This window comes from Bubalus kerabau, chromosome 22, assembly GCF_029407905.1.
Source record: "Bubalus kerabau isolate K-KA32 ecotype Philippines breed swamp buffalo chromosome 22, PCC_UOA_SB_1v2, whole genome shotgun sequence".
NCBI lineage: Eukaryota > Metazoa > Chordata > Mammalia > Artiodactyla > Bovidae > Bubalus > Bubalus kerabau.
This window is the reverse complement of record NC_073645.1, coordinates 27,278,525-27,305,745: the sequence shown is the minus strand read 5'-3', so window position 1 is coordinate 27,305,745 and position 27,221 is coordinate 27,278,525. Positions and strand designations below refer to the sequence as shown.

At 39.0% G+C, this 27,221-nt stretch overlaps 1 protein-coding gene and 1 long non-coding RNA gene across 3 annotated transcripts in view; one reads left to right on the top strand and one right to left on the bottom strand.

Annotated features, from left to right (window-relative positions):
- Nucleotides 1-27,221, top strand: part of CFAP43 (cilia and flagella associated protein 43) — a 107,849-nt gene that overhangs the window by 46,385 nt on the left and 34,243 nt on the right. The window contains exons 11-19 of the mRNA XM_055560264.1: nt 2,162-2,310; nt 5,771-5,874; nt 10,670-10,810; nt 13,834-14,006; nt 15,159-15,308; nt 17,142-17,272; nt 18,909-19,056; nt 21,116-21,217; nt 21,954-22,031. Of these exons, the coding sequence (XP_055416239.1) occupies nt 2,162-2,310; nt 5,771-5,874; nt 10,670-10,810; nt 13,834-14,006; nt 15,159-15,308; nt 17,142-17,272; nt 18,909-19,056; nt 21,116-21,217; nt 21,954-22,031 (1,176 nt within the window). The remainder of the gene's footprint in view (nt 1-2,161; nt 2,311-5,770; nt 5,875-10,669; nt 10,811-13,833; nt 14,007-15,158; nt 15,309-17,141; nt 17,273-18,908; nt 19,057-21,115; nt 21,218-21,953; nt 22,032-27,221) is intronic.
- Nucleotides 975-9,665, bottom strand: LOC129636681 (uncharacterized). Of its 2 annotated transcripts, none has more exons than XR_008707074.1 (4): nt 9,484-9,665; nt 7,157-7,328; nt 5,156-5,571; nt 975-1,204 (listed from the first exon to the last, which is right to left on the bottom strand). It is a non-coding gene; the product is annotated as an uncharacterized LOC129636681 (long non-coding RNA). The 2 variants fall into 2 exon arrangements; XR_008707073.1 differs by lacking the exon at nt 9,484-9,665 and adding an exon at nt 8,128-8,302.

Genomic DNA, 27,221 nt, shown 5'->3' with positions numbered 1-27,221 from the left:
TATCTTCCTTTCCCCTGACCAGAAGGGAGAGATTTGGGCAACTGTCACAGTTAAGCAGACATCCCTTCATTGAGCTCAAAACCAAGCATGTACATTCATGTAGATCAGCCTTTGTTGGGCAGAATCAGTAATTTTTCCTTACTGAAGATTACTGCTCCCCTCTGGAGAATTGATAAGCGGGTTGATCCAGCAGTACAGAGGCTAGATTGCCCTGCCTATGCCCAGGACTGTATTCTCCATGAACATTTTAGGTAGTGGTCCTCAGAGAACCCTGCTTAGCATCATGATGGCAGGATGCCCAAACACTAATACCTTCGCTTGATGTTACCTGCCAGGGTAACTAAGATCGCTCTAAATATTGCTGTCTATTTTTAGCCTAGTCAACTATTGCCCTGGAATGGAGGGTAATTTCAACTGATTGTGTTGAGGAAACACAGATACACACACACACACTAAGAGCTCCCATAAAGGTTTTCAGCTAAAAAACCCCCAAACCCTCACCACTTTGTTCCCAGTTTCATACTGAGATACCAATAGACTCAACCTGGTTAAGCCTCAGAAAATTCACTTTAAAATACAAAATGAAAACCTGCTCAATGGAGAAACTGCATTCTAATGAGGCAGGACACCTGAGTTTTCCTCTGAGCGTTGTTATCAGCTTTGGGATCCTGGGGGCAAATTGCTACATTTTCCTTTGCCTCTGCTTTCTAATCTGCAAAAGGATGACCTTAAGACCTTTTCCATTTCTAACATTCTGTTAGTTTATTCAAAACAGCCTCCAAAATGTAGTTATGTTACCTACAGGGGTCCCCCTCTCTGGTGTTTCTTGTGCCAATAGAGCAATACTGAGTTCGGTTCAACAGCAAAGGAAAATCTTATTTTTTGATCAGAGGGTGGAGAGGTGGGAGCTCTCCTTCTAGAGCACATACTTTTGTCACAGGGAGTGGCTGAGGCTGCTCTATAGAGTTCTCCTTGGGGGAGCGCAGAGTTGTCATGGGGCCGGTCCAGCCATGCTGCTCCCCTCAAATCCAAATTCTGGGTGCAGCATCTCTGTGCACAGCCACCCCTGCAGCCATCTTAAGTCTTGAATTGAGGTGTTACTGGCAGTACGTCTCTACACAGCCACGGAATTGAGGCGTTGCAGCGGTCTCACACTAAGAACTCTTGTCTGAAGTGCTGGGTACAAGACTGCTGCACACGTACCCTGTGAGCAGGAGAAATTAGACTAAAGCACAAATGTTTTCATCTGACTTTTCTGGGGGACCCCAGTGGGCTTTGTCAGTGAAAACTATAGAGAAATGAATCTGATTCCTTAAGTATCATGACCACAAATTTGTTCTCTTAGATATCATCTTCTGTAAATGACTGTTGGATAAGCAGGAATCTGTGATGCGTTTCTTTGGTGACATGCCATGTGCTCCATGATATGGTTATTTTTTGAAGTCTTCCTCAGTTATAGCAGCATCCCAGGATCTACTATTATCCAGCAGATGAATGCTGATTTAAAAAAATCACTAACACTCAATAAAGATGTCCAAAAGATGCTAGGAATATATTTTAAATTTCCTATTTTATTTTTCATTATTATCAGGTATAATCATTTTCTAATCAATTAAGGATAAAAATGAAGCCATGGTTTAAAGTTCAGGCAATTTTCTCATATTTTTATCATTCCAATTTTAGGATAAAAGAGTATGATATATAGATTCCTATGACTTCTTATGTGATTGATTAGCTAAAGAATGTTGAGTGTATAATTTGTAATACCACACGACACTTGCCACTCTTCTCGTTCTTTGGGTTTTTCAAATAAACTGGAGAACTCAAGTGTAGGAAAGCAGGCTTCCTTTTCTGGTGCAGTGAAGCTGGGGTTTATTTTATTTTATTTTTTATTGAAGCTAATTGATTTACAGTATTGTGTTAATTTTTCAGGTGAACAGCATAGTGTTTCAGTATTTTTGTGGAGTATACTCAATTACAGCTTATTATAAGACTAGTGGGTGTAATTCCCTGTGCTATACAGTGTGCCCTTTTGCTAATGTGTTTTATATCTAGTAGTTTATGTCTGTTAATCCCATACCCCTATTTTGCCCTGCCCCCTCTCTCTCTCCTTGGTTTTCCATCTGTGAGTCTATTTCTGTTTTGCATCTGTCTTAAACAGGCAACAGTTCTGGCTTGCTCTCCATCGTCCCTGTCTGCGGCCGTGGGGACTGAGGACGGCCGTGTCCACTTCCTCGACGTCCGGGATGTCGAATCCCCTCATGAAGTTCATAAGGCCTTTCTCTCTGAATCACCTGTGCAGCACCTCCTGTAAGGACCACCTGTTTCTGGCAGCAACTTTGTCAGGCCTGTCTGTTGAGAATTCCACTGAAGTTTTAAGTTTTTTTAGATTTTACATGTGTTGTTTTGAAAATTAGTATATTGACTCAGTTCTACATTCAAGAAATACAGAGGTGTATATAGTACAATACAGTTTCCCACTGTTATCCCCAAATACCCAGTTCTCCTCCTTGGAGACAGCTTGCTACTAGTTTCTTGTGTCTTTTTATTGGACATATTTTATTCACAAACAAGCAGAAAAATAAGTACTTTCTTTTAATTGCATGAATGTGTATCTAGCACTTAGAGTGTACCAGGAACTTCAGTTGTATTAACCTTGTGAGATAGGTATTCTTATTGTCTCCATTTTAAAGATAAGAAAAATGATACACAAAGAATTTAAATAACAATTAATATCACACATGTTGTAAATGGCAAATGTTGAGATTTGAACCCAGGCAATTGGGCTCCAGAGTCATTGCTTTTGCTCTTATAGGGTTCAGTTCAGTTCAGTTCAGTTGCTCAGTCGTGTCCGACTCTTTGTGACACCATGAATCCCAGCACTCCAGGCCTCCCTGTCCATCACCAACTCCTGGAGTTCACTCAAACTCACGTCCATCAAGTCGGTGATGCCATCTAGCCATGTTATCCTCTGTCGTCCCCTTCTCCTCCTGCCCACAATCCCTCCCAGCATCAGAGTCTTTTCCAATGAGTCAACTCTTTGCATGAGGTGGCCAAAGTACTGGAGTTTCAGCTTTAGCATCAGTCCTTCCAAAGAACACCCAGGGCTGATCTTCAGAATGGACTGGTTGGATCTCCTTTCAGTCCAAAGGACTCCCAAGAGTCTTCTCCAACACCACAGTTCAAAAGCATCAATTCTTCGGCGCTCAGCTTTCTTCACAGTCCAACTCTCACATCCATACATGACCACTGGAAAAACCAGAGCCTTGACTAGACGGACCTTTGTTGGCAAAGTAACGTCTCTGCTTTTGAATATGCTATCTAGGTTGGTCATAACTTTCCTTCCAAGGAGTAAGCGTCTTTTAATTTCATGGCTGCAATCACCATCTGCAATGATTTTGGAGCCCAGAAAAATAAAGTCTGACACTGTTTCCACTGTTTCCCCATCTATTTGCCATGAAGTGATGGGACCAGATGCCATGATCTTCGTTTTCTGAATGTTGAGCTTTAAGCCAACTTTTTCACTCTCCTCTTTCACTTTCATCAAGAGGCTTTTGAGTTCCTCTTTACTTTCTGCCATAAGGGTGGTGTCATCTGCATATCTGAGGTTACTGATATTTCTCCCGGCAATCTTGATTCCAGCTTGTGCTTCTTCCAGCCCAGTGTTTCCCATGATGTACTTTGCATATAAGTTAAATAAGCAGGGTGACAATATACAGGCTTGATGTGCTCCTTTTCCTATTTGGAACCAGTCTGTTGTCCCATGTCCAGTTCTAACTGTTGCTTCCTGACCTGCATACAGATATCTCAAGAGGCAGGTCAGGTCTTCTGGTGTTTCCATCTCGTTCAGAATTTTCCACTGTTTATTGTGGTCCACACAGTCAAAGGCTTTGGCATAGTCAATAAAGCAGAAATAGATGTTTTTCTGGAACTCTCTTGCTTTTTCAAGGATCCAGTGGATGTTGGCAATTTGATCTCTGGTTCCTCTGCCTTTTCTAAAACCAGCTTGAACATCTGGAAGCTCATGGTTCACGTATTGCTGAAGCCTGGCTTGGAGAATTTTGAGCATTACTTTACTAGCGTGGGAGATGAGTGCAATTGTGCAATAGTTTGAGCATTCTTTGGCATTGCCTTTCTTTGGGATTGGAATGAAAACTGACCTTTTCCAGTCCTGTGGCCACTGCTGAGTTTTCCAAAATTTCTGGCAATATTGAGTGCAGCACTTTCACAGCATCATCTTTCAGGAGCAAACCATATATAATGTTCTGCACCACAATTTTTTTCACTTAGTGGTATATCTTAGAGAAAGTCTTCTATCCACACATGAAGACCTTCATTCTTTTTTTACAGCTACATAGTATTCCATCACATGGAATACATTCCATAATTTTTAAGACAGTATATTGATAGACATTTAGATGATTTCAAATTTTTTGAAACTGTACTCTTTAGAAGACAGCATAGAGCCACTGAGTTTAGACTTATTATATTGTTATTATTATATCTTTGATTAATTTATCATAATACTAAGTATTAACAAGAAATGACATTTTTGCCCTGCTTTACAGCTTGATGTGCTGTCACACATTGTAGTTTATTGAATGTGACACTTGTCAAACATTCAGAAAAGTATTATGCTTGTCCCTGTTTCACAAGTGAGATAACTTAGGTTCAGAAAGAAGCATTTGCCAAGATTAGTCAGCTAGCACTGCAAGGAGCTGGGTTTCCACCATCTGTGCTGTTCCTACGAGCTCTGCTGCTTCTGTAGGGAAGGATCTATAATCTCTCTCCATTTACATTCCACTCCTCTGTATCATTTTTTTGGCACATCTCCTTTCTCAGATGTTTCTCTCTTATCCTAATTTGCATTTCCCACTTTTTCTAATTTGATCAAAGTATAGAAACATTTTGCTACATTCTTCTTCTTTCTGCCAGGACTGGTACTGAGGGGCATTGGAATGCTCCACTCATATCTAATTCGAGAATTGCTTATGACCACCTGAAATATCAGAAAGCTTTACTGTCATATTTTGTTCACTTACGATGACATAGTTGCCCGTTTTTAGTGAATCTTCTTGACCATATACTTATAAGTTACAATTTAGAAACAATATTAGCCTAAAATGTAATGATTACATTTTGTATAATCACTTACCTTTTCAGTTCAGTTCAGTTCAGTTCAGTCGCTCAGTCGTGTCCGACTCTTTGCAACCCCGTGAATCGCAGCATGCCAGGCCTCCCTGTCCATCACCAACTCCCAGAGTTCACTGAGACTCACGTCCATCGAGTCAGTGATGCCATCCAGCCATCTCATCCTCTGTCGTCCCCTTCTCCTCCTGCCCCCAATCCCTCCCAGCATCAGAGTCTTTTCCAATGAGTCAACTCTTCTCATGAGGTGGCCAAAGTACTGCAGTTTCAGCTTTAGCATCATTCCTTCCAAAGAAATCCCAGGCCTGATCTCCTTCAGAATGGACTGGTTGGATCTCCTTGCAGTCCAAGGGACTCTCAAGAGTCTTCTCCAACACCACAGTTCAAAAGCATCAATTCTTCGGTGCTCAGTCTTCTTAAAGTCTGATAATATTAAAAATCATAAACCATAAGAATAATTGGTTTTGGATATATCTCCAAAACCAATTTGGAGATATATCCAATTTCAATAAGTTGGATATATAAATAAATAAATTTGTTTTAATAAATTTCTCAATAAATTTGTTTACCATCTTATTAGTGAAACAAGTAGAATCTGATAATCAGATTTCTTCTTTTCTAGGTATGACCAGAGAGGAATGTATATATTAGTTGGAACATCAGGAGGACACATCTTTGTTATCAATGCCAAACCCTCAAGTTTATTTGAGATTCTTGGATTCATAGGTACTTACACTGAATTCTTTTTTTCCCCAATCTGGGCAGCATGTGGGATCTTAGTTCCTTGACCAGGGATCAAACCCAGGCCCCCTACCCTGGGAGCACGGAGTCTTAACCACCGGATCGCCAGGAAAGTTGCCACAGAATGCTTATTAACTTAAGATATTGGTCAATTTATTCTAAAGAATTTAAAGTTGTGGAAATGGGGCCATCGTGAAGCAATTACTTGTAGCATGTTTTCTAAAACAGGAACATTTAAATAGCTATTCAGAGTTACTAAGGAGAATTCCTGTATCATATTTAGAGGTTTTGGTACATCTACTTGGTATACAGTTGATATTAAATAACTCTTCTTGAATCAGTTGATGAATTAATGAAATGGCTAAATGTTTCTAATGTTACTGCAAACGGAAGGTGAGTCGGTTTATCCCTGAAATACTTTTTAAAAAATATTTATTTATGTATTTGGCTGTGCTGGGTCTTAGTTGCCACGCCAGAATCTTTAGTTGTGGCGTGCAGGATCCGTAGTTGCAGCATGTGGAATCTAGTTCCCCGAACAGAGATTGAACCAGGCTCCCCGCATTGGGAGTGTGGAGTCTTGGCCACTGAACCACCAGGGAAGTCCCGAAATAACTTTTTAAATAATATTTGATCTCTATTTAATTAAGATAGCTAAAGAAAGTTTTGTTACATACATCTTTACTGTGTGCTTTCACAACCGAGGGCTCAGGTTCAATCCCTGGTTGGGGAACTAAGATCCCACAAGCCATGTGGTGTGGCCAAAAATAAATAAATGAATAAAATTTTTAAAAAAAATGTGTCCCCAAATGCCCAGGTAATGTGTCTCCAAATGCCCAGGTAAACCACAGAACTGAAAGGTGAGATAGCACTTTGGTGATAAATAATAAGAACTAATACTTTTATCTCTGGCTTTATATACCAAATGTAAATTTTCAAATCTATGTACTGATTTTTAAAAATTGAGTGCCTACTAAGTGTAAAATGCTGAACCTAGGCCCTGTGGAAGCATGAAAATGTCAAGGAAGAAATTTAGTGGAGGAGAAATAGCAGAGTGCTGTGTAGGCTCAGGAAAAGAAGTAATTAATTCTCAGGTGTGAAGAAAGGAGTGGAGGTGAAGAGGAGGCACAGAGAATACGGAGCAGGAGAATTTTCCAAGGATTTAAAGTAGTGGAGGATGGGGCTTGTTGGCATTCTAGCTCAGGACAAAAGTTTGAGCAATGGCACTTGGAATGGTAAGAAGTCTGGCATAAACAGTATATGAGTTTACCAGATTATGATCATGACGACAAGGTTTGAAACAAAGTGGAGGGTCTTGAACATCATCCCAAGGAGTCTGGACTTTGTTCTGTAGTTAATGACACATCATCAGACGTTTTCAAGATGGGACTAGTGTGATTTGATTTGGTTTTTAGAGGAGGACTCTGGCATCAGTGTGAAGGCTGGAGAAGAAAGGCAAGAGAACAGAATAAAAAAAATTCAGAAAAACATTATAGTAACTTACACAAGAAATGCTGTTAGTCATAACAAAAGCTAACATTTATTGAAGGAGTCCTTGTCATGTAATATCCAGTATTCTAAGTACTTGGCGTGTGTTAATTCATTTAATTCTTGTAGGCAGCTTTTGTGAGGTAGAGACCACTGTTATGCCCAGTTTAAAGATAAGGCAATTGAGGCACAATGAGGTTAAGTATTTGTCCAAAGCCACGCAGGTAGCCAGGACTCAAGCTCAGGAAGTCTGGCTTCAGAGCTTGTGCTCTTATCCACAGTGTACAAGATCATGCAGCAGTCATGGAAAGGCGAAGGAGTGGACAGCTATGAATGATGGAATTGGTAGAACTTGATAATTGATTGTATGTGAAAGGAAGGGATCAGCAACGACTCTGAAGTTTCTAACCCAGATGGTGGAAGTTTGTGCTGTCATCAGTTGAAGTAAAAACTCAAGGGAAAAGAAGGTTACGGAGGCTGAGGGATAGGGTGAGCTGACAAGCTCTGTAGAGTTGAAGCCAATAGATCTTCATTTGGAGACATTTACTGCCGGGGTCCAGCCCCGGCTGATCCAGGGTATTCGAAGCGGGGACAGCGTCGGCGACCTATTTAATTATTTAATTCATCAAAGATATAAAGAGTAATAGAATGAGGATAGCTCAGTAGGAAAATTCAGTGGAGAAAAGAGGCTGAGTAGCTTGGTTTACACGGGGGACCAATAAAACTTCAAGACAAGAAGTTTGCACCACTTACGTAGGCCACAGGCGTCCTTCCGTTCTCCTGAAGGAGAGGAGACACTGAGGCCTCCCCGGTCGGATCTTAGAAGCCCAGGCATAATTAGTAAGCATGGTGGGTTCCGCGCTCCAGATGGAGACTCAGCCAGAGTGAGAGAGAGAGCGACATGGGGAGACCAGTCTTTCGAGGAACTGATCCCAATTCTTTATTTTCCATGGTCTACTTTTATACACTGAGATGTTATGCAAAAGTCACGTGGGGTCAGCAGTCCTGACTTTTATCAAAGTCAGGTGCTTCATACAAGTGTATACAGAGGTCTTAGGGATGTTACATCATCTTCTGGCCAGGGGGGCCTGCTGACAATTTATGACCCTCTCCTTGTGACAGCAGTCAGTCAACCAGGACACTTATTTCTCCAGGGGTGATTATTCTTAAAACAGACGCCACCCAAATAAAGTTACATTCCTATAGGGTGAGGGTATAGTGGGTTTTAGTTAAGGAAAGAATTTACTTAGCCTAAGGTCTAACGTGATTTATATCAAAGGTTAATGCTTATTTCTTCTATATATTTATTGATGTGTGTAAGGGCAGGGGATATGGAGACTTAGCAACAAACATTGGCTCAACAAATGAAAAAACCCTTCACCAATACAATTTCTAATCAGCCCATTATACTTATACTAATAGCTTTCTCACTTTTCTAAGGAACCTGTTTTTAGAAGGTTTAAAGCATCTCGTGCCTCTCACAGTTGGGAGGCTGTGAGCAATCACATGTGGCCGGACAAGCCTGTCAGGCAGGCTAGAGAACCTTCAGAGGAGTTTATAGGTTAAAACACTCTTGTCACGCCCGAGTTTTTATTAACTGGAGCTCTAGGTTAACTCCTTCTCCGAAAGAGGTGGTGGGGGACAGCCCCCCGTAAAGTCAGAGGTGTAGGTGAGAGCACAAAGTAGTAAAGTAGGCAGGCTCTGGTTATGGGGGTAGATGCTCGAGGATTTCCAGGGGGACTCCTGAGGCTCGATCCCACCTTTGCGTATGTCGAGCCTCCTTCCTCATGACCTTTGCCATGGGTGGAGTGCCTCACGCCGGCCCCCAACAATTTACCATTAATTCAGAAATGAAGATTTGTAGTTCAAAGTTTAATGATGGAATTCTGATCTTGAAATCATGGAAGCTCATGAGATGGTTTAAGACAGAGTTGAAGCAAACCCAACTGTGTAATGAGGTCAAACAGGTAACCTAGATATGTAAATTAGATGGCATGGAGTGTGATGAGGACTGATGGCTGACCTCAGAATGGGTACCAGTCCTGCCTAAATGTTCCATTTTTTAACATATCTTGTCATTCAGAGTATAGGATGGGAAAAGCTACTTACTCTGAAGTTGTAGACAGAGAAGACAAGGCAGTGAAGAAAACTAAAGATGGGCGAGAGAACTGGGAGTCACCCGCACCTGGAAGAGCTTGAAGAAGGAAGGCTGTATGAATGGTGGACTGTGGCAGAAGTGTCAGGGGCATGAGGGCTAGGATGAGGCAGTCACCATGTGAGCCCAGGGAGAGCTACTCCTTTGGGACAGAGAGACAGAGTTTCAGGTGGGAATGGCAGTCAGAAAAGGAAGTTGGTAACCAGCAATTTCTGCTCTCAGATGTTTGCAGTGGAGAAAAGAGAATTAGTAACTGGTGGGGAAACAGGGTTGAAGGAACATTCTAATCTGAAGATAGGGGAGTCTTGAGGCCTCAATAGGAGAAGACCTAAAAGACCCAAGGAAATCAAAAGAGGTAATTAATAGCACATGGTGTAATGATATATTGGAGGTGTAGGCTCAAAATCACAGATGAAAAGGGTTACATTTTATTCCTAAAAATGTCAAGAAATGAAGAGGGAAGATAAGAACACAAAATGTGAGATTCAGGATAAGAAAGTTGAAGTCAAGTTTATGTCAGATGTTCTCTGTCTTCCTGTTCAGTAAGAGGAAAGGCTACCCTATATAACACCTGAGGGAGAGGCTGAGATGGGGCCCGAGATGGTGGACACACACAGAGCAGTAGCTGTGTGGAGTGGCAGTAGTGAAGCTGGAGAGAATCCAAGGTGGGCCCCAGGCAAGGCCCCCTTGGTGGGATTCGCTGGCTTACTGTAGGACAAACTCATAAGAGCAAGTGTATTCCTACCACACCTGCGATACCTTGGCTGTGGCAAAAATGTTTATTCAGTACTGGGAATGGGCAGATGGCTGGAGTGGACATTCAAGACGCCAGAGCTTGTGGGCGCTGCTGGGTAGGGTAGAGCCGGCAGAGTCTGGAGGCCCCTCTGGCTGGATGGAAGCTGAGTCCCACCCAGCTGGATTGAATCTGCCCACTTAGACATCTCATGAGGAGAATCCCCCATCTGTTCATCAAAAAATGTTTCTATCACTTAGGTTTAAAGATCACTTAAATATCCAATAAGTAGATTTGGATCAAAAGATTTGTTAAGACAGGTCTATAATGTGATATCTTGCCTAGAAATATGAAAGCTTCTATAAACATATCAACAATGACTTGTGTTGATTTCCATTTGCTTTCAGAGATGGGCAAAGGTATTTTACAAATATCCACTGTGTCTCCTTTGGAAACAGACATAGTAGAAGTGATGGTGCTTTCCCCACTTCCAGAAACAAGAAGAAGCAGGTTGGGAATATTTTCTCTGCCTAAAATACTACCAGAAGGTAAAGAAAAGTGAGCAAGCAATTCTGTCCTGGGCACCCAGTTGGATAGTTGCTATAGCTTTTTTTTTTTCTTTTCCAGTGATAGCATTTTTTTTTCTTTTAACATGTGAAGAGGTTAAAATGGCCAAAACCTTTTCTGTGTCTTACAAAGTAAAGCTGATGTGACTGCTAAATTATGTGAAATGTGGACTTTCCTCTCAGTTCAGTTCAGTCACTCAGTTGTGTCCAACTTTTTGCGATCCCATGGACTGCAGCATGCCACGTTTCCCTCTCCATCACCAACTCCTGGAGCTTGCTCAAACTCATGTCCATTGAGTCAGTGATGTTATCCAACTATCTGATCCTCTGTCGTCCCCTTCTCCTCCTGCCTTAAATCTTTCCCAGCATCGGGGTCTTTTCCAAGGAGTCAGTTCTTCCCATCAGGTGGCCAAAGTATTGGAGTTTCAGCTTCAGCATTAGTCCTTCCAATGAACATTCAAGACTGATTTCCTTTAGGATGGACTGACTGGATCTCTTTGCAGTCCAAGGGACTCTCAGGAGTCTTCTCCAACACTGAAGTTCAAAAGCATCAATTCTTCGGAACTCAGCTTTCTTTATAGTCCAACTCTCACATCCATACATGACTACTGGAAAAACCATGGCTTTGACTAGCTGGACCTTGGCAAAGTAATGTCTCTGCTTTTGAATATGCTGTCTAGATTGGTCATAGCTTTTCTTCCAAGGAGTAAGTGTCTTTTAATTTCATGGCTACAGTCTCCATCTGCAGTGATTTTGGAGCCCCCCAAAATAAAGTCTGTCACTGTTTCCACTGTTTCCCCATCTATTTGCCATAATGTAATGGGACCAGATGCCATGATCTTAGTCTTTTGAATGTTGAGTTTTAAGCCAACTTTTTCACTCTCCTCTTACACTTTCATTAAGAGGCTCTTTAGTTCTTCCCTTTCTGCCATTAGTGTGGTATCATCTGCATATATGAGGTTATTGATACTTCTCCCGGCAATCTTGATTCCAGCTTGTACTTCATCCAGTCCAGCGTTTCTCATGATGTACTCTGCATATAAGTTAAATAAGCAGGGTGACAATGTACAGCCTTAACATACTCCTTTCCCAATTTGGAACCAGTCTGTTGTTCCATGTCCAGTTCTAACTGTTGCTTCTTGACCTGCATACAAATTTCTTAGGAGGCAGGTAAGGTGGTCTGGTATTCCCATCTCTTTCAGAATTTTCCACAGTTTGTGGTGATCCATACCATCAAAGGCTTTGGCATAGTCAGTAAAGCAGAAGTAGATGTTTTTCTGGAACTCTCTCACATTTTCGATGATTCAGTGGATGTTGGCAATTTGATCTCTGGTTCCTCTGCCTTTTCTAAATCCAGCTTGAACATCTGAATAGTTCATGTACTATTGAATAGTTCATGTACTATTGAAGCCTGGCTTGGAGAATTTTAAGCATTACTTTACTAGCGTGTGAGATGAGTGCAATTGTGCGGTCGTTTGAGCATTCTTTGGCATTGCCTTTCTTTGGGATTGGAATGAAAACTGACCTTCTCCAGTCCTGTGGCCACTGCTGAGTTTTCCAAATTTGCTGGCATGTTGAGTGTAACACTTTAACAACATCATCTTTCAGGATTTGAAATAGCTCAACTGGAATTCCATCACCTCCACTAGCTTTGTTCATAGTGATGCTTCCTAAGGCCCACTTGACTTCACATTCCAGGATGTCTGGCTCTAGGTGAGTGATCACACTATCGTGATTATCTGGGTCATGAAGATCTTTTTTGTAAAGTTCTTCTGTGTATTCTTGCCACCTCTTCTTAATGTCTTCTGCTTCTGTTAGGTCCATACCATTTCTGTCCTTTACTATGCCCATCTTTGCATGAATGTTCCCCTGGTATCTCTAATTTTCTTGAAAAGATCTCTAGTCTTTCCCATTCTGTTGTTTTCCTCTATTTCTTTGCATTGATCACTGAGGAAGGCTTTATCTCTCTTTGCTATTTTTTGGAACTCTGCATTCAAATGGGTATATCTTTCCTTTTCTCCTTTGCCTTTCACTTCTCCTCTTTTCACAACTATTTGTAAGGCCTCCTGAGACAACCATTTTGCCTTTTTGCATTTCTTTTTCTTGGGGATGGTCTTGATCACTGCCTCCTATACAATGTTACAAGCCTCCGTTCATAATTCTTCAGGCACTCTATCAGATCTAATCCCTTGAATCTATTTGTCACTAGATCCTGTCATTCATACAAATCTTATTATCAGAGGAAAAAAAGGATCAACTGTCACTTTTGTAAGTTGATTTCTCACTTTGTGATGTCTCTTTTTGTTGTTGTTGTTGTGTCCGACTCTTGTGACCCCATGGACTGAGTCCACCAGGCTTCTCTGTCCATGGGATTTCCCAGACAAAAATACTAGAGTGGCTTGCTATTTCCTTCTCCACTCTTTTTTGTAGCTTTAAATATAGAGTCAGATTCATATATGTTACTATGTAGTTACTTTCATTGATAAAATCATAAAGAAAGCTTTCTGGATAAAAAGGTCTGATAAAATAGACACTTTGTTTTAAATAACAAATATATCTGGGTAGCTATTTTGCAAATATTTAATTATAGAGTATAAGAAAGTAAAAAACCTCAAGGTACTTTTATGTCTTAATTAAGACTGTATAGGAGTTGGTGATAGACAGGGAGGCCTGGCATGCTGCGATTCATGGGTCGCAAAGAGTTGGACATGACTGAGTGACTGAACTGAACTGAACAGAGACCATAATGAGTTTCATCATGTCTCTACTTAACTGATAAAATTAACAAAAGTCTTATAAAATATAATTTACTTACTGTTAGTCATTTAATACTCAAGTATTTCTAATGGAGCCAAGTTGTTTTCCAATCATTTTTATCCCCTAATAGTCTCTATATTAACTGAGCATTTAATTTTTTATTTTGCTTTTCATAGTTGTCATAATAATTAAAAAAATAAAATCAATAAATGGTACAAATTATCTATCTTCTTCCCCAAATATTACAGTTTCTGCAAGCTTTGCTGATGAACGAGGGAGGCTGAGAGATGAATTCATTCATAAGTTTGTGTATGAGACAGAGCACACTCTGTCCTCTGCGGTCCTGAACTTGCATAGTAACCGAATATATGGCTTCTGTAACCAAGTGCCATACATCTGCAGCTATCTTCTTCCTGAAAAAGTATGCCAAACTTAAGCATTCTGTCATTTTTCTTAGCACTCAAGATTGGTACATTGTATTCATTAGACATGATCCACCCTTTAACACTCTAGTCCAGTTAACGAATGTCTTTATTATAGTAAAACAACTTCTTTAAATTAGATACATTAGCATGATTTGTTAATTCACCATAAAATACATTTGAGCAACTTCATACTTGTGGCACATGCATCATACTTGTCAGATAAACACGCGGATGACACAATATTAGTTTAGTGACTTTCAAAACTATTTTTAAAAAATCTGTCATTAGAAAATCCATTCTACAGAGGTCAGGAGCTACAGCATTGATGATTTTCAATGGAACTTTATACCTGAGTCTTAAAGAAAGTTGCAAACAAAATGCCTCTATGTTTCTAGTATCCTTTCATCATACTCTTCAAACTTCTTCCATATTGCATCATTTCCTGCTACACACACTGACCCAGATTATATCACCCTTCTTTTTCTAAATCCTTCAATCAAAAGCCTTCTCACTTAGAGTAGCCAATTATCAGCAAGGTCTGAAACAAAGACATTCAAAGAAGGAAGGAATGGTTTGTAGTAAGGAGGATTTAAGAAAAGCTTCCTGGTAGAAGTAATAGTTGAACTGGACTGTGAAGAATAGTTCAGATTTAGACATGAGAAATATTGTGTATAATCTTGGCAGGGAGGTGGGGTTCCTGAAGTAGGGAGGGAAGCCAGATTGGTGGGCATGGGATGGGGAAGCGCATTCCAGATAAAAGTCACAACACATGCAGAGGTTTGAAGGTGGGAATACGTGAGAAATGTGGTGGGCGGGGGGCGGTGATGGTGGTGGAAATTGACTCATTTATTTTGAGTTGAGGATAGGAGTATTTGAAAAGGATTAGTAAAAAAATCAAGATAGTTGTAGGCTGGGATTTTTAATGGTAGCTGATATACAGAGGAGACTTGTCTTAGTTGGCTGAAATGAAGATTTATTTGCAATCAGAGATTTTAAAATGTGGTGCAAATACAGGTGTCCACTTTATCATGTATCAGTTTATTTCCAATGACAATGTTTTTGGATTTGAATCTGACTATATATGCATAACTGCAAGGTGCCACTCCCCTGATCTTTTCTATAATATGGTCATTTTCTTTGATTGGCAGGAACATAGTGGTGTTCACATTCTTAAGCCATACCAAAAAATACAAAGCAAACAATATGGACCTGGAATGCTGTCTCTGTCTCCACATGGATTGTGGCTCATAACAATAGCTAAATGTGGAATTCTGTGTATCCGAGATATTCATACTTTGGTAAACTCCTTTTTTTATCCCCCAGTCATGGGATTTGCATCTTGATCTCATATAAGGAGCAAAAGCTCTTAGGAAAGGAATTGGAACTGTTAAGTAAATTGACTCATAACTTATTTACCACTGATGGTGTTATTGACTTCATTCAACGTTAGCTGTATTTATGTGCCAAGGTTTGAGTCTCTAAGGGAGGAAATGCAGTCTCTAAAGGAGATCTGCAAAGAAGGAACATGGGGCAGTAGGTGAGCTCCAGTCCATCTCCATCACCACTTATTGTGTGGCGAGAAAATTCACTGAACTGCTCCTTTGCGATATTAGGAAGGCCTTGCTTATTCTCACCCTGTGAGATTCTGGTAAGAGCCAAGGAGAGGGTATATGCAGAACTTCTTTGGAAACAGTGAACTGCTGTGCAAGTCTGGGACGATTGCTGCTAGCTCCCCGGCCTGGAGGGCCTCTGGCCTGGTTGCTGCCACCCTCCCCCACGCCCAGCCTGCTTCTTCCTGTGATGTGGAAGAACACACAGGGCGTGGCCCGGACGAGCCCTCCCCCACCGCTGCGGACTTCAGGGTCACCCCTCCTACCACCACTTCTGATTTCCATTGTTTTCAGATCTCTGATTAAATGAAAATAGTTTCTTCTTCCCAGGTGGAAGACCCTTTTCTAGGTTTTGAGATCAAGTTGTACTGGTTATCAGTACAATTTAAGTCTTTCATATTATATAGGGGAAGACCTTAAATGTCTTACAAATCATTTTTCAATGAACAGTTTGCAAACTGGTACATTTTCTCATATTCAAATGGTTTGTAAATGTGTGCTACAACTGACAGTAGCATGACAGCAAGATGTCAGAGTTTTTCTGGATGATTCTGTGCAACGTGCCTCATATGGGAGGTTATTCATGGCAGTACTGCTTGTAAAAGCAACCTAATGTCCATCAACAGAGGACTGGATAAATAAATAATCATGCATAAATAAAGTATGGAATATTATGCTGTAATACAGCATGAGGAAATCTTTATGCAATGATATGGAAAGAATCCCAAGACATATTATTATAATAAGTAAGAAAGGCAAAGTGTGTAATACACATATTTTACTTCATATTAAAAATTGTTTGTATAAAAATTTATTTATATACATTAAAATCCTCTGAAAGGATATTTAAGGTATAATTATATTGATTGCCTTTGGGAGGTATCAGGGAAGGGGAAGGAAGGAGATTTCATTGCATACTCTTTTATAGTTTTTTTAAAATTTTGAAACATTTGAATGTATTCCCTATTCAAAAATTAAAAAAAATTTTTTTTAACTATCATGGTTGATAACTAGTGTGACAAAGAAATCCGTTTTTGGTCAAATAATTTAAACCATTGCACTCTGTACCAACTAATGATGTGTTTGGGTTCTAATTAAACTGATTTAAGTGGCCTCCTCCATCATTCTTCACTCAGTGCCCATCGCCTCCTCTCATCACACTCAGCCTCTTTGCACATCGAGGGGACTTGCTTAATCCTTGAAGACATCTGAATTTGCCTGCAGTGTCCATTCTCAGCAAGTCTATTCTCCTTTCCATATCTGATTTCCCTACTGGTGACAATAATTCCTCTTTTTCCATATTACCTAGAAAGGAGATCAAATCAATACTGATGAATGGATTTTGTGTTAGTAATTTTCAGTTCTATGTATTACTAAGAGGCTACTCCATACCAACTAAAATGCTGTTAACAAACAGGAAAAGGTTTATCCATAAGCAAAAGTGCATGTAACCCCCTTAGAAAAAATCCCTGTGGTAAAGTTGCACTTGTAATTTCTGCACTTTGTTCTAAAACTATTAAGGAAACATTTACTCGGTGTCGGAGTCATTCTCACCAGGGGCGCGGGATTCAATCGGTGAGAATTTCAATGGATGGACAAAGCATTCTGGTGAATGGGAGAGATGACAACACACTGGTTAACCTAAGATGGAGGTAAGTACAGGTTGCAGTAAGCAACCTCACAAAATATGGTGTTTTAAAACTCAGATGTTATTATTTAGGTAATAGCAGGGCCAGCATAACTGGAGACAACTGCCATTGAAACAACTGTTGTACTAATGATCCCAAGACCAGGGAAGATGCCATGCTATGCGAGGGCCATGTAGGGAGGAACCAGGGAGGGTTAGGAGACAGAGGGAGCAGGGAAAACATGGGCAAGAGTCTTCATTTTGGTTTCCATGGTGAGGAGCAGCCAGGCTTAGGATTGGCTAGTTTGGATAACTTCAGTGGGTTCTGGGCCATAGGAGCTGCTGCTAGTTGTCCACTACTTGACCCAGGGATTACTAGGAGAGGAAAATAGTGGCCCCAAGTTTGAAAGACCAATAGAGGATTTGCTTGGGGTCGTGGGCTTGTGGGTCTGCATTTGAAAGGTGAGCTCCAGGTAAGTTGTTTACTATCTCTATGACTTGCTGGTCCTGGAAGGGACAAGACCCCGGATGTCAAGGCATCAAAATACAAAAAATAAAAAGACACAGTTAAGACCTATGAAGTGATCAGTCCTCCCTATCATAACATCTGTTGGAAGAACACAAGGAATGAGGACAACTCTGAACAGTAGATCATTTTTAAAAGTCCTATTTATCCCTAAAAAACCTGACATAGGTATGTGCATTTCTGTACATGCATACAGATGTACTTTCCTAATTAGACTTTGCTTTCCTAATCAGACAATGTTAAATTAATTTAGACTTTTCTTAGACTAAAACTAAAATTCTAAATAAACAAATAATCGCCAAGCATACAGATAATGGCCAGGGCATAGAGATCATGCAGGTAATGCCCTGGACTTGAAATGTCACCTTATTTGATCTGCCAATGGACGCCACTTATCAATGTGCAATTTGTTTCCACAAAAATACTATTTCATAGTGCTTCCTGTAAGCAAAACAGTAATAAAACTTACTTAGGCACCTGACAACCCCTCTAAATCATCTACAACCATGTTATTCAAGGTGGGATCTGCAGCACCTGTGAGCTTATTAGAAATGCATATTCTTGGGCCTCATCGAATTTTTGAGTCAGAATCTTTATGGGTGGGGCCCTGAAATCTGTTTTAAAAAGCCCTCCAGGCCATGCTGATATACCTGAAGTTTGAGATGCTCTGGTGTACTGAGTGGAAGTAATAATGCTTCAGTGTGGGGCAGGGACTATGAGGACTGAACAGGGTAAGGTGATTATACACAGTGTGAGGCAGCACAGCACCTGGTATATTCTGAAGCTTCGACAAGAGCAGTAACTCTTCTGTGCAGTGGCCAGGCTGGGTGAGCAGAGAGGACCTGTAGGGTAAAGCATGGAGTCAGCCTGGGGAGAGCTGGCCCCAGGGAGATCAAGAAACTTGTTGTGTCCTGCAGCCCATGAGAGTGCTGTCCTCTAAGAAGCAGGGTCCTAATAGCTTCAGAGCACTGTGGAGAATTGACCACACATTTCTCTGTGTAGAAATGGATAGGTACCTATAAGTATCACTGCTAAATATGTCTTTTTCAAATTGGGGTCGCACAGAGTCGGACACGACTGAAGTGACTTAGCAGCAGCAGCAGCAGCCTATGTGTTTTCCTTTTTATTAATATAGGCGGTTTGGAGGAATCTTAGCCAATGATATTCTTGAATATAGCCAGCAACTTACAACTTACCTGAAGACCATCATGGATGAGGAGAATGATTATTTAAGTATAGCAAGAAGAGAATCCTTGGATTTGGAATCAGAATCTGAACATGCAGTTGAGTTTCAATATAGTTTTGTTTCTCCTTCCTCCCTCCCTCATTTCTTTCCTTCCTTCCTAAATTGGTATGTTTTCAGATTATAGTTTTGTTTTAGCAGATATTTTAGTAATATTCCTCTTTATCCAGATATCCCATGATTTTCAAAAACAGCATGCACTACATTTAAGAGAAAAATATTCTACATTTTCTCAAAGCAAAATCACAAATATTACATTTCAGACCTAATTTAAAACCATAGTACAAAGTCTATCTGGAAAAAGAAATCTATTACAATTCTGGTGCTTGTTCAAACTAGTCTCTCTGTACTTTTGGATCATGTGCATTATTTAGAATGTGTCTACCCAGAGGACATTTATTCACTCAGTCATTTAATAAATGTTTATTGAGGGCCTACAGAGTGCTAAGCTATGGTGATATAGCCATAAACAGTTGGGAAAATTTCTGCTTTCATGGAGCCTACATTCCAGTTGGGATTTGGGGGTGAGCAGAGAAAGATAAATGAATAATCAAATACATAAGAAAAATTAGGTAGTAACAAGATCTATTTACTGAATAAAAAGGAGTTGGTGTGATAGTACTGGCTGGGATAGCCCCTGCAAGGAGAAGGTCTGTGACTTGACTTAAAAAAAAGTACAGATGTGTGGGGGAGGGCAAGTACTCAGGGCAGAGGGAGAAAGAGCTTAGTACATTTGAAGACCTAAAAATAAAAAAGGCCTGTGCAGTTGAAGTGAGCGAGGGAGAGTGGTAGGAGCTGAGGTCCTTGAAATGGGAAAAAGAACAGGCAAAGAAGGGCTTTGTAAACCAGGTAGCATTTGGACATAATTTTACATGTAGTGAGAACCTATTAAAGTGCTCTGAGCAAAGGATTTACAGGGTCTGATTTACACTTTTTTTTAAAATGATTGCTTCTGCTGTGTGGAATATGATTCCACCTGCTTCGATAGGCAGCTGATAGGCATAGGAGTGGAAGCAGACAGAGCAAGGAGTTAGAAAGCTCAGGTAACAGCAATAGAGGTAGAAGAGTGTTGTGGAGAAGGGGTAGATTCCAGGCAGGTTGTAGAGGTAGAGGGGACGGAACTCCTGATGAGTTGGACCTAGAGGGAAAGGGAAAGAAAGGACTCAAGGATGAAGCCTAGATCTTTTACTTGAAGGTACCACTCATGGAAAAGGGAAAGACTATGGTGGGGGAGCCACTGTAGGGAGAAAGAAGAAAATCCAAAATCAGTTCCCTGGACTGAGCATGAGAACACTGTTAGAACACTGTTAGCATGAGAACATATCCAAGCGAGATACCAAGTAGGCCATGGTATAGATGTTCTGGGCAGAGTCCAGGATGCGAGATGTTGATCTGACAGTCGAGGGTATATGAATGGAATTTAAAGCCATAAAACTAGGTGAGATCATCATGGAAGAGTGGATGGTGAGAAGTACAAGGGGCACTAAGACAGAGCAACTTCTAGAGACCAGGAGAAGAGTTCAGGGAGGCAAAGGAGATTAAGAAGAACCAGTGAGGAGTGGCCAGTGAGGAGAACCAACAGAGTGTGACATCGCAAACTCTCTCAAGACTTTTTGCCACAAAGGGGAAGACAGAAATAGTGTGGCAGCTAAAAGGGAATGTGGTGGTCAGTGAAGAGCAGCTTTTCTGGGACAGGAGGTTCCAGAGCATGTTTAGATACTGTTGGGAAAGATTCAGTAGAAGGCAGAAATGGATGATACAGAAGGGTGATGCAGAGGCCTTGAAAAGGAAGAAAAGATTAAGATCCTAAGCACAAATGGTGGGGCAGGCCTTAACAGGCCATAGCATCTGGTCTACAGGAACAGGAAGAAGGCCAAGAGTGATTTGGTGATCATTGTTGCTTTCTCAGTAAGAGGCATGGCTGATATAAGGACAGATTTGAAGGAATAAAATTAAGCATTACATCTTGAGCAGGCAAAATGCTTATTAGCATTTTTTTTAATGCAACAAGTGCAGAGGGATTCAAGCAATGAAATGAAGTAGGGTAGGAGGAGAACTTGATGAATTTTTAATTTAAGAAATATCTGTCTTCTTCTAAGGTAACTGAGAATATGCAGTTAAGCACTGATTCATCACAAGAGGAATTAGTCAAAGTTGGTAATATAGAAGAAATTCCATGGATACAACAGAAAAGCCAAGAGGTATTCATAAAACATAAAAGAGGTTTGAAATAAAGCTTTGTAGGTGTGTCAAGTAGATTCATTTCCTATGAAAACCCATTGGAAAGTTAGAAAGTGGAGATACTGCTTGGCAGAGCATTCCATTGTATAAGTGTAACTTTCCTGAAAGTAAGCAAGCACACCAAACACAGCTCAGTCTTTCTAGATTAAGTTATATGAGCTTTAAGCACCATACCTAGGCTAATGTGAAACCAAAGCAAAGTGTCCGGGTGTGCCAAAGCAAAGAATGAACTGTGACACCTCATGTTGCAGTACATTTGAGAGGACGCTGCAAGGTTGGCTTACATGGAAGGGGTGGATCAGGAACAGAGGAAGAGACACTGTGGCTTCAGATGTGCAGAAGGGTGACAAAGGTGGCAGCTGTGTCCGGATTTAGTCTGCTCTCGCTCAATACCCAAGGAAATAGCAGACTAGTTTTCCTTTATCAACTATTCTGTTTAATTTTTCACTGTTTTCTTACTGTTGGCCTTATCATTGACCTCAGTTCCAAGTTGCTTCAATGGTCACTTACATAGCAACAGTTTAGACTTAAGCAAAGTATTGCAGTGGTATCATTACTACTTCATGTACACTTTATATTATTAGTCTTTAATTTTTTTCCTTATTTTTCTAGAGAAGTGCTATCTGTGTATCTATATACATACACGTGTATCTCTGATCTCTTACTTATCTAAATGATGTACTTGTTTCGTTCCAGGCCATCAAAAATGAGGTTAAATTGTTTTCCAACAAAAGGAAAGAGATAAAAAGAGGAATCAAAGCACTCGCTAAAACTGTAAGTGTTGTGATATCACAGCTAAGCTGTGACGACAAACTCCAAAAACATAATGGCATAGGGATGAAAAGTTCCTTTCTTTCCCTATATCATGGTTCTGGGTGGGTGTTCAGGCCAGCGGCTACTCTGTTCCATGCAGAGCCCCAGGCTGACAGAGACTGCTATTTCTAGCACATGGCTTCTAAGGTTGCCTTGCTTGATTTCATCCCACTCAACTGGAAGAGGGAAAGAGCATGGAGGCACGCATTGGGCAAATCTAGAGGTGGCCCTTATTGTTAGATTGAACCACAGAGATTGCTATTTTATGTGGTTCAGCCAAATATACTCCAAATATTTTTCTGTTTTGTCTAAGGCGTAGATCTAACTTTTTTTTAAAATAAACATTGCCTTTTACCAATTCATTTTATTGAATGTGGCCATCCTTTTCCTGCTGATTTGCAGTGCCTCCCCGGATTCCCATGAATATGGAATTGTTTCTAGATACTCTGTATTCTGAAATTGAGCACTCATCCTTTCCTTAGCCAATTCCAAACTATTTTGATTGCTATAGATTTATAAAATGTGGTTATATCTTAAAAGTAATTCTCCCTTTGCTCTTCATTTTCAGAAAATGTTGGCCTCTTTATGCACAATTTTTTATTTGAATTTTAAAATCACTTTGTCAAGCTCTGTAAAAAACTCTGATTTATTTTATTTTTATTTTTTAATATAAATTTATTTATTTTAATTGGAGGCTAATTACAATATTGTAGTGGTTTTGCCATACATTGACATGAATCCGCCACGGGTGTACATGTGTTCCCCATCTTAATTGAGAATAACTGCTTACAGATTTGGAGAATTTCTTTGCCATCTCTGAAATTTTATACATATGTTTATATATATTATTTAACATTTATGTTATAAATGTTATAAATCTTTTATATAATATATAACATATCAATAAGTATATATATATTTTTTCAAATTTTTAACAAGTTATTTAGTGAAGTTTCATAGTCTAAAAGTGACTTTGTGTATGTTTCTTATTAGATCCTTTGTGGGTGGAATATTTTCTATTACATTTTCTAACTGGATACTACTGGGTATGAATGTTACTAATTTTGTATATGACCACCTTTCTGAATTCTCTTTTTAGTTCTATTGCTTTGTCAGTTGAATCTCTTGGATTGTGTAAGTGGACTATCAATATCTCCTGAAAGTCATGTGTCTCTTATCAATCTTTATATTACTTTATTTCTTTTTCTTATCTTATGGTAAGGGCTTCTAATGTAATAGTGGTCAGAACATGCTTGTCTACTAACCTTAATGGGAACATTTCTAACTTTTAAGTGCAATGCCTACTATTTTTCTGTTAGATATCCTTGTTTTATAGGAGGCTTTATTGTTAATTTTATTGTGAAATTTATCAGATGTTTTGTATTCTTTGTATTCCTCAGATAGACTTTGGTCATTTTAAGTAGTACTCCAGATTCAACTTGCTAATGTTTTATTAGTATTTTTGTATTTCTAGTCATAAATAATATTGGTCTATTTTTCATATACTTTCTTGGTCTAATTATGATATTGGAGTTAGAACAGCATTATCAAGTGATTTGAGTAGCTTTCTACTTTTTTTCCCATTCTCTGGAATAGTTTGTATAAAATGGAAATTCTCCATTTCTTTAAAAAGGATTTGATAAACAACCCCCTCCTCCCCTCCCCCACATACATATAAAACTATCTGGGTCTGATGTCTGTAGCAGAGTTGATTCTTTCCTATTGTTTCAAGTTCTTCTATGGTTATCAGTCTTACCAGGTTTTCTATTTTCAGGTATAGATTTAGTAAATTATATTTTCTTAGAAAACTGTTTGTCTAAATGTATAATATAAAATTATGTAATATTCAACTTTTTAAGTCTCTTCTGATTTTTGCATTATAGTTCTATTTTATTCTTAATGCTGTATGTTTGTGACTTTTATCTTTTTTCCTGATCACCCTATCCAACAGAATTTCTATTTTATTAACATTTCCAAAGAATCAGGTATGGTTTTATTGGTTTGACTCTGTTATTTTGAGATAATGTTATACTTAATTTTATACCTATACATTTTGTAAATTTAGGATTTGATCAATTTAGAATTTTATTCATTCTTCCTTCATTCAGTTTTATTTTTCCTCTTTTACTTTTTTAAGTTGGAAGTGTGGTTTATTTCCTAGTTTTTTCCCTTATACTGTGCATGTGACCATAAATATTCCACTGTGTACCACTTTGACTACGTTGCATTGATTTTGATATACAACTTTCTCACTATTGCTTAGTTGTAAATATTTCTAATTCCATTTTGAACATATCAACCAAAGGGTTTTCTACAAGAATGTATGTATTTTTCTGTTTTTTATTTCCAGATTGTTTTGTCTTTTATTTATTTATAGATAGTTTTGCATATCTTTCTGTTGCTAACTTTGAACTTTATTTCACTATGCTCAGTAAATAAAGCTTGTTGAGATTATCTCTGTGACCTTGTACCTGGTCACTTTTTGTGAGTGTTTCATGTGTTAGTAAAGAATATTTTGTTTTCTGGGTTTTGGGGGCAAGGTGGGTAAAATGTTCTTTAAATTCCTGTTAGATCAATCTAATGGTGTTAGTGAAGTTTATGTTTTTGCTATTTAAACTGATTTCTAGGATGTGATAAGCTGTTTGTCAACTTATCCCTGTATTTCTATCATATTTATGTTAGATGAAAAAATGTGCATGACAGATTGCCTTGATAGATTGCTCCTTTTATCTTTGTGAAATATTTATCTTTGCCTCTTTGGATGTTTTTAACTGTACACTTTAATTTTTATATTAATATTTTTGCTCTATTTCCTTTTGTTAGCTCTTATTTATATATCTTTTTCAACTGCTTTATTTACAACTTTATTATGTCCCCTAATTAGTATAGAGCTGGACTACTTTCTTTAAATCCTATCTAAGAGTTTTAATGGGTGAGTTTAGCCACATTTACTATAATTATTGATATGTTTAAACTTAATCCCTGCCATTTTACTTTGGGTTTTCTGTTAATTTCCAAGTTTTTTTATTTCTCCTTCCCTATCTGTTTGGATTGCTTGTGAATTTTTTGTTATTATTGTTATTTTCTTTCTTTCTTCTTCTTCTTCTTTTTTTTTTTTTTTTTTTACCATTTTGGGACTATTTTTTTTCATATTTTTTTCATAATTCTATTTTTTTTTTTCATTTCTATGGGACTTCCCTGGTGGTCTAGTGGTTAAAGACTCCTTGCTTCCAATGCAGAGGACAAGGGTTCAATCCCTGGTTGGGGAACTAAGATCCCACATGCTGCATTGTGTGGCCAAAAAAAAAATCAAATTCTAACCCACGTGCTTGACTTACTATTTTTTTTTTTTTTTTAACATTACCTGGTGACTTCCTGCTTAATGGTATAGAGCACAGAGGCATTGACATTGCCTAGAATCTCAACCCTATCCCAGATATCCTGAATAAGAATCTATTTTGACACGATCCCCAGGTGATTCAGAGGCACATTAAGTTGGAGAAACTCTGGTTTAGTGTGTGTCATACTATATGCATGCTCAGTCATTGCAATCGTGTCCAACTCTGTGACCCTGTGAACTGTAGCCCGCCAGGCTCCACTGACCATGGGATTCTGCATGAAAGAATACTGGAGTGGGTTGCCGTGCCATCCTCCAGTCAAATCCATGTCTCTTACATCTCCTGCATTGGCAGGTGGGTCCTTTACCACTAGCACCACCCAGGAAGCCCATGTCATATCATATCTACCCTCCAGATTACAGTCCGGTGTGCTTACTTTGTTCTTACTTTTTACTTTCTCATCTTCTGCTTCTCCCACTTTGTCTCACTGGTATCAGTTAGAATTATAGCTTAAATTGGTATTTTTTTAACTCTTAAAAATGTGTAAATCTTGTTTAGACTTAGTAAGAATTTCCTCTGACTTCAGTATATCCTTAATAATCCTTTCAGAGGGGTAGGTATTAGTGAACTTTCTGGGTCCCTGAATTTTTACAAATGACTCTATTTTGACTTCACACTTGAATGATGGTTTGTTGACTATAGAATTAGAGATTCAAAGTTTTTCTTCCACTTCAAACTTTGATCCAAAGCTATTGATCCGTTGTATTCTTGAATTCAGTGTCACTGATATGGGTTCGTCTCTTGGTCTTATTCTTCTGTTTTTGTGATACTCTTTTCCTCTTTGGAAATGTTTAGGATTTGTTTCTTGTTCCGTACAGTCTGTTTCTAGTCCTGGGTTATTCATTAAATCGCGAGTTTTCATGCTTTATTGTGTCTTTAAAAAATTCTCCCTATTGTTTCTTTAAACACTGTGGCCCCAGTTCTCTTATTCTCTTCTTCTTAAAGTCATATTAGTAACAGGTTCTTCTAGATATGTCACACACAGTTATTGATTTTCCTTTTACACTTTGATCTTTTTATCCTTTGTTATACACAGGGAGGATTCTTAACTGATTTTTACCGATCAATATCTTCAACTGTGTCCATTTCACTATTCAGCCCATCTACTGAATTTTCTGTTTGTTTTGAAGATTAAACTTTTCAGTTCCATGATTTCTTAATTGTTTTGATGATTGACAATATTTTGCATCCCTAGTTACTGTGAAATTCTACTCTTCTTGCTTGATTAACTCTTTTTCTCTGCATAACAAGTTTTCTGCTTATTAAATTTATTGTCTCTCTTCAGTGGTTTTGTTATACCCCAAATACTTGGAGATCTATTTTTTTGATTATTGCATGCTCATCTTTATAATTGAAATTCCCTGTTGTAATTTCACCACAACAGTGCAGGAAGCTTCGGAAGAAGATGTGTAGGAGATCTAACTTCAGCCGATAAACCCAGTCTACCTTTTGCCGGAATACTGTCCCATGGACCCTAGGGCTATGCTGCATCATTCAGATCCAACTGATTTTCATATTTCAGAACCAATTTCCATGCTGTGAAGGATTCTTTCTTCCTCTTTTGATTGCAGTATTGGATTTATTGATTTATTATACACTTCTTTTGATTTTATGGATTGGGGCAAGAAAGGAAGATTGCAAAGCCCATTCTCAGTCCATTTTGAAACTGAAGTCATTTTTTTCTATTATATTGTCTTTGTTGTTTTGGTTGATTTGTAAGGGCTCTTTATATCTTGAAGATATTAATACTTTG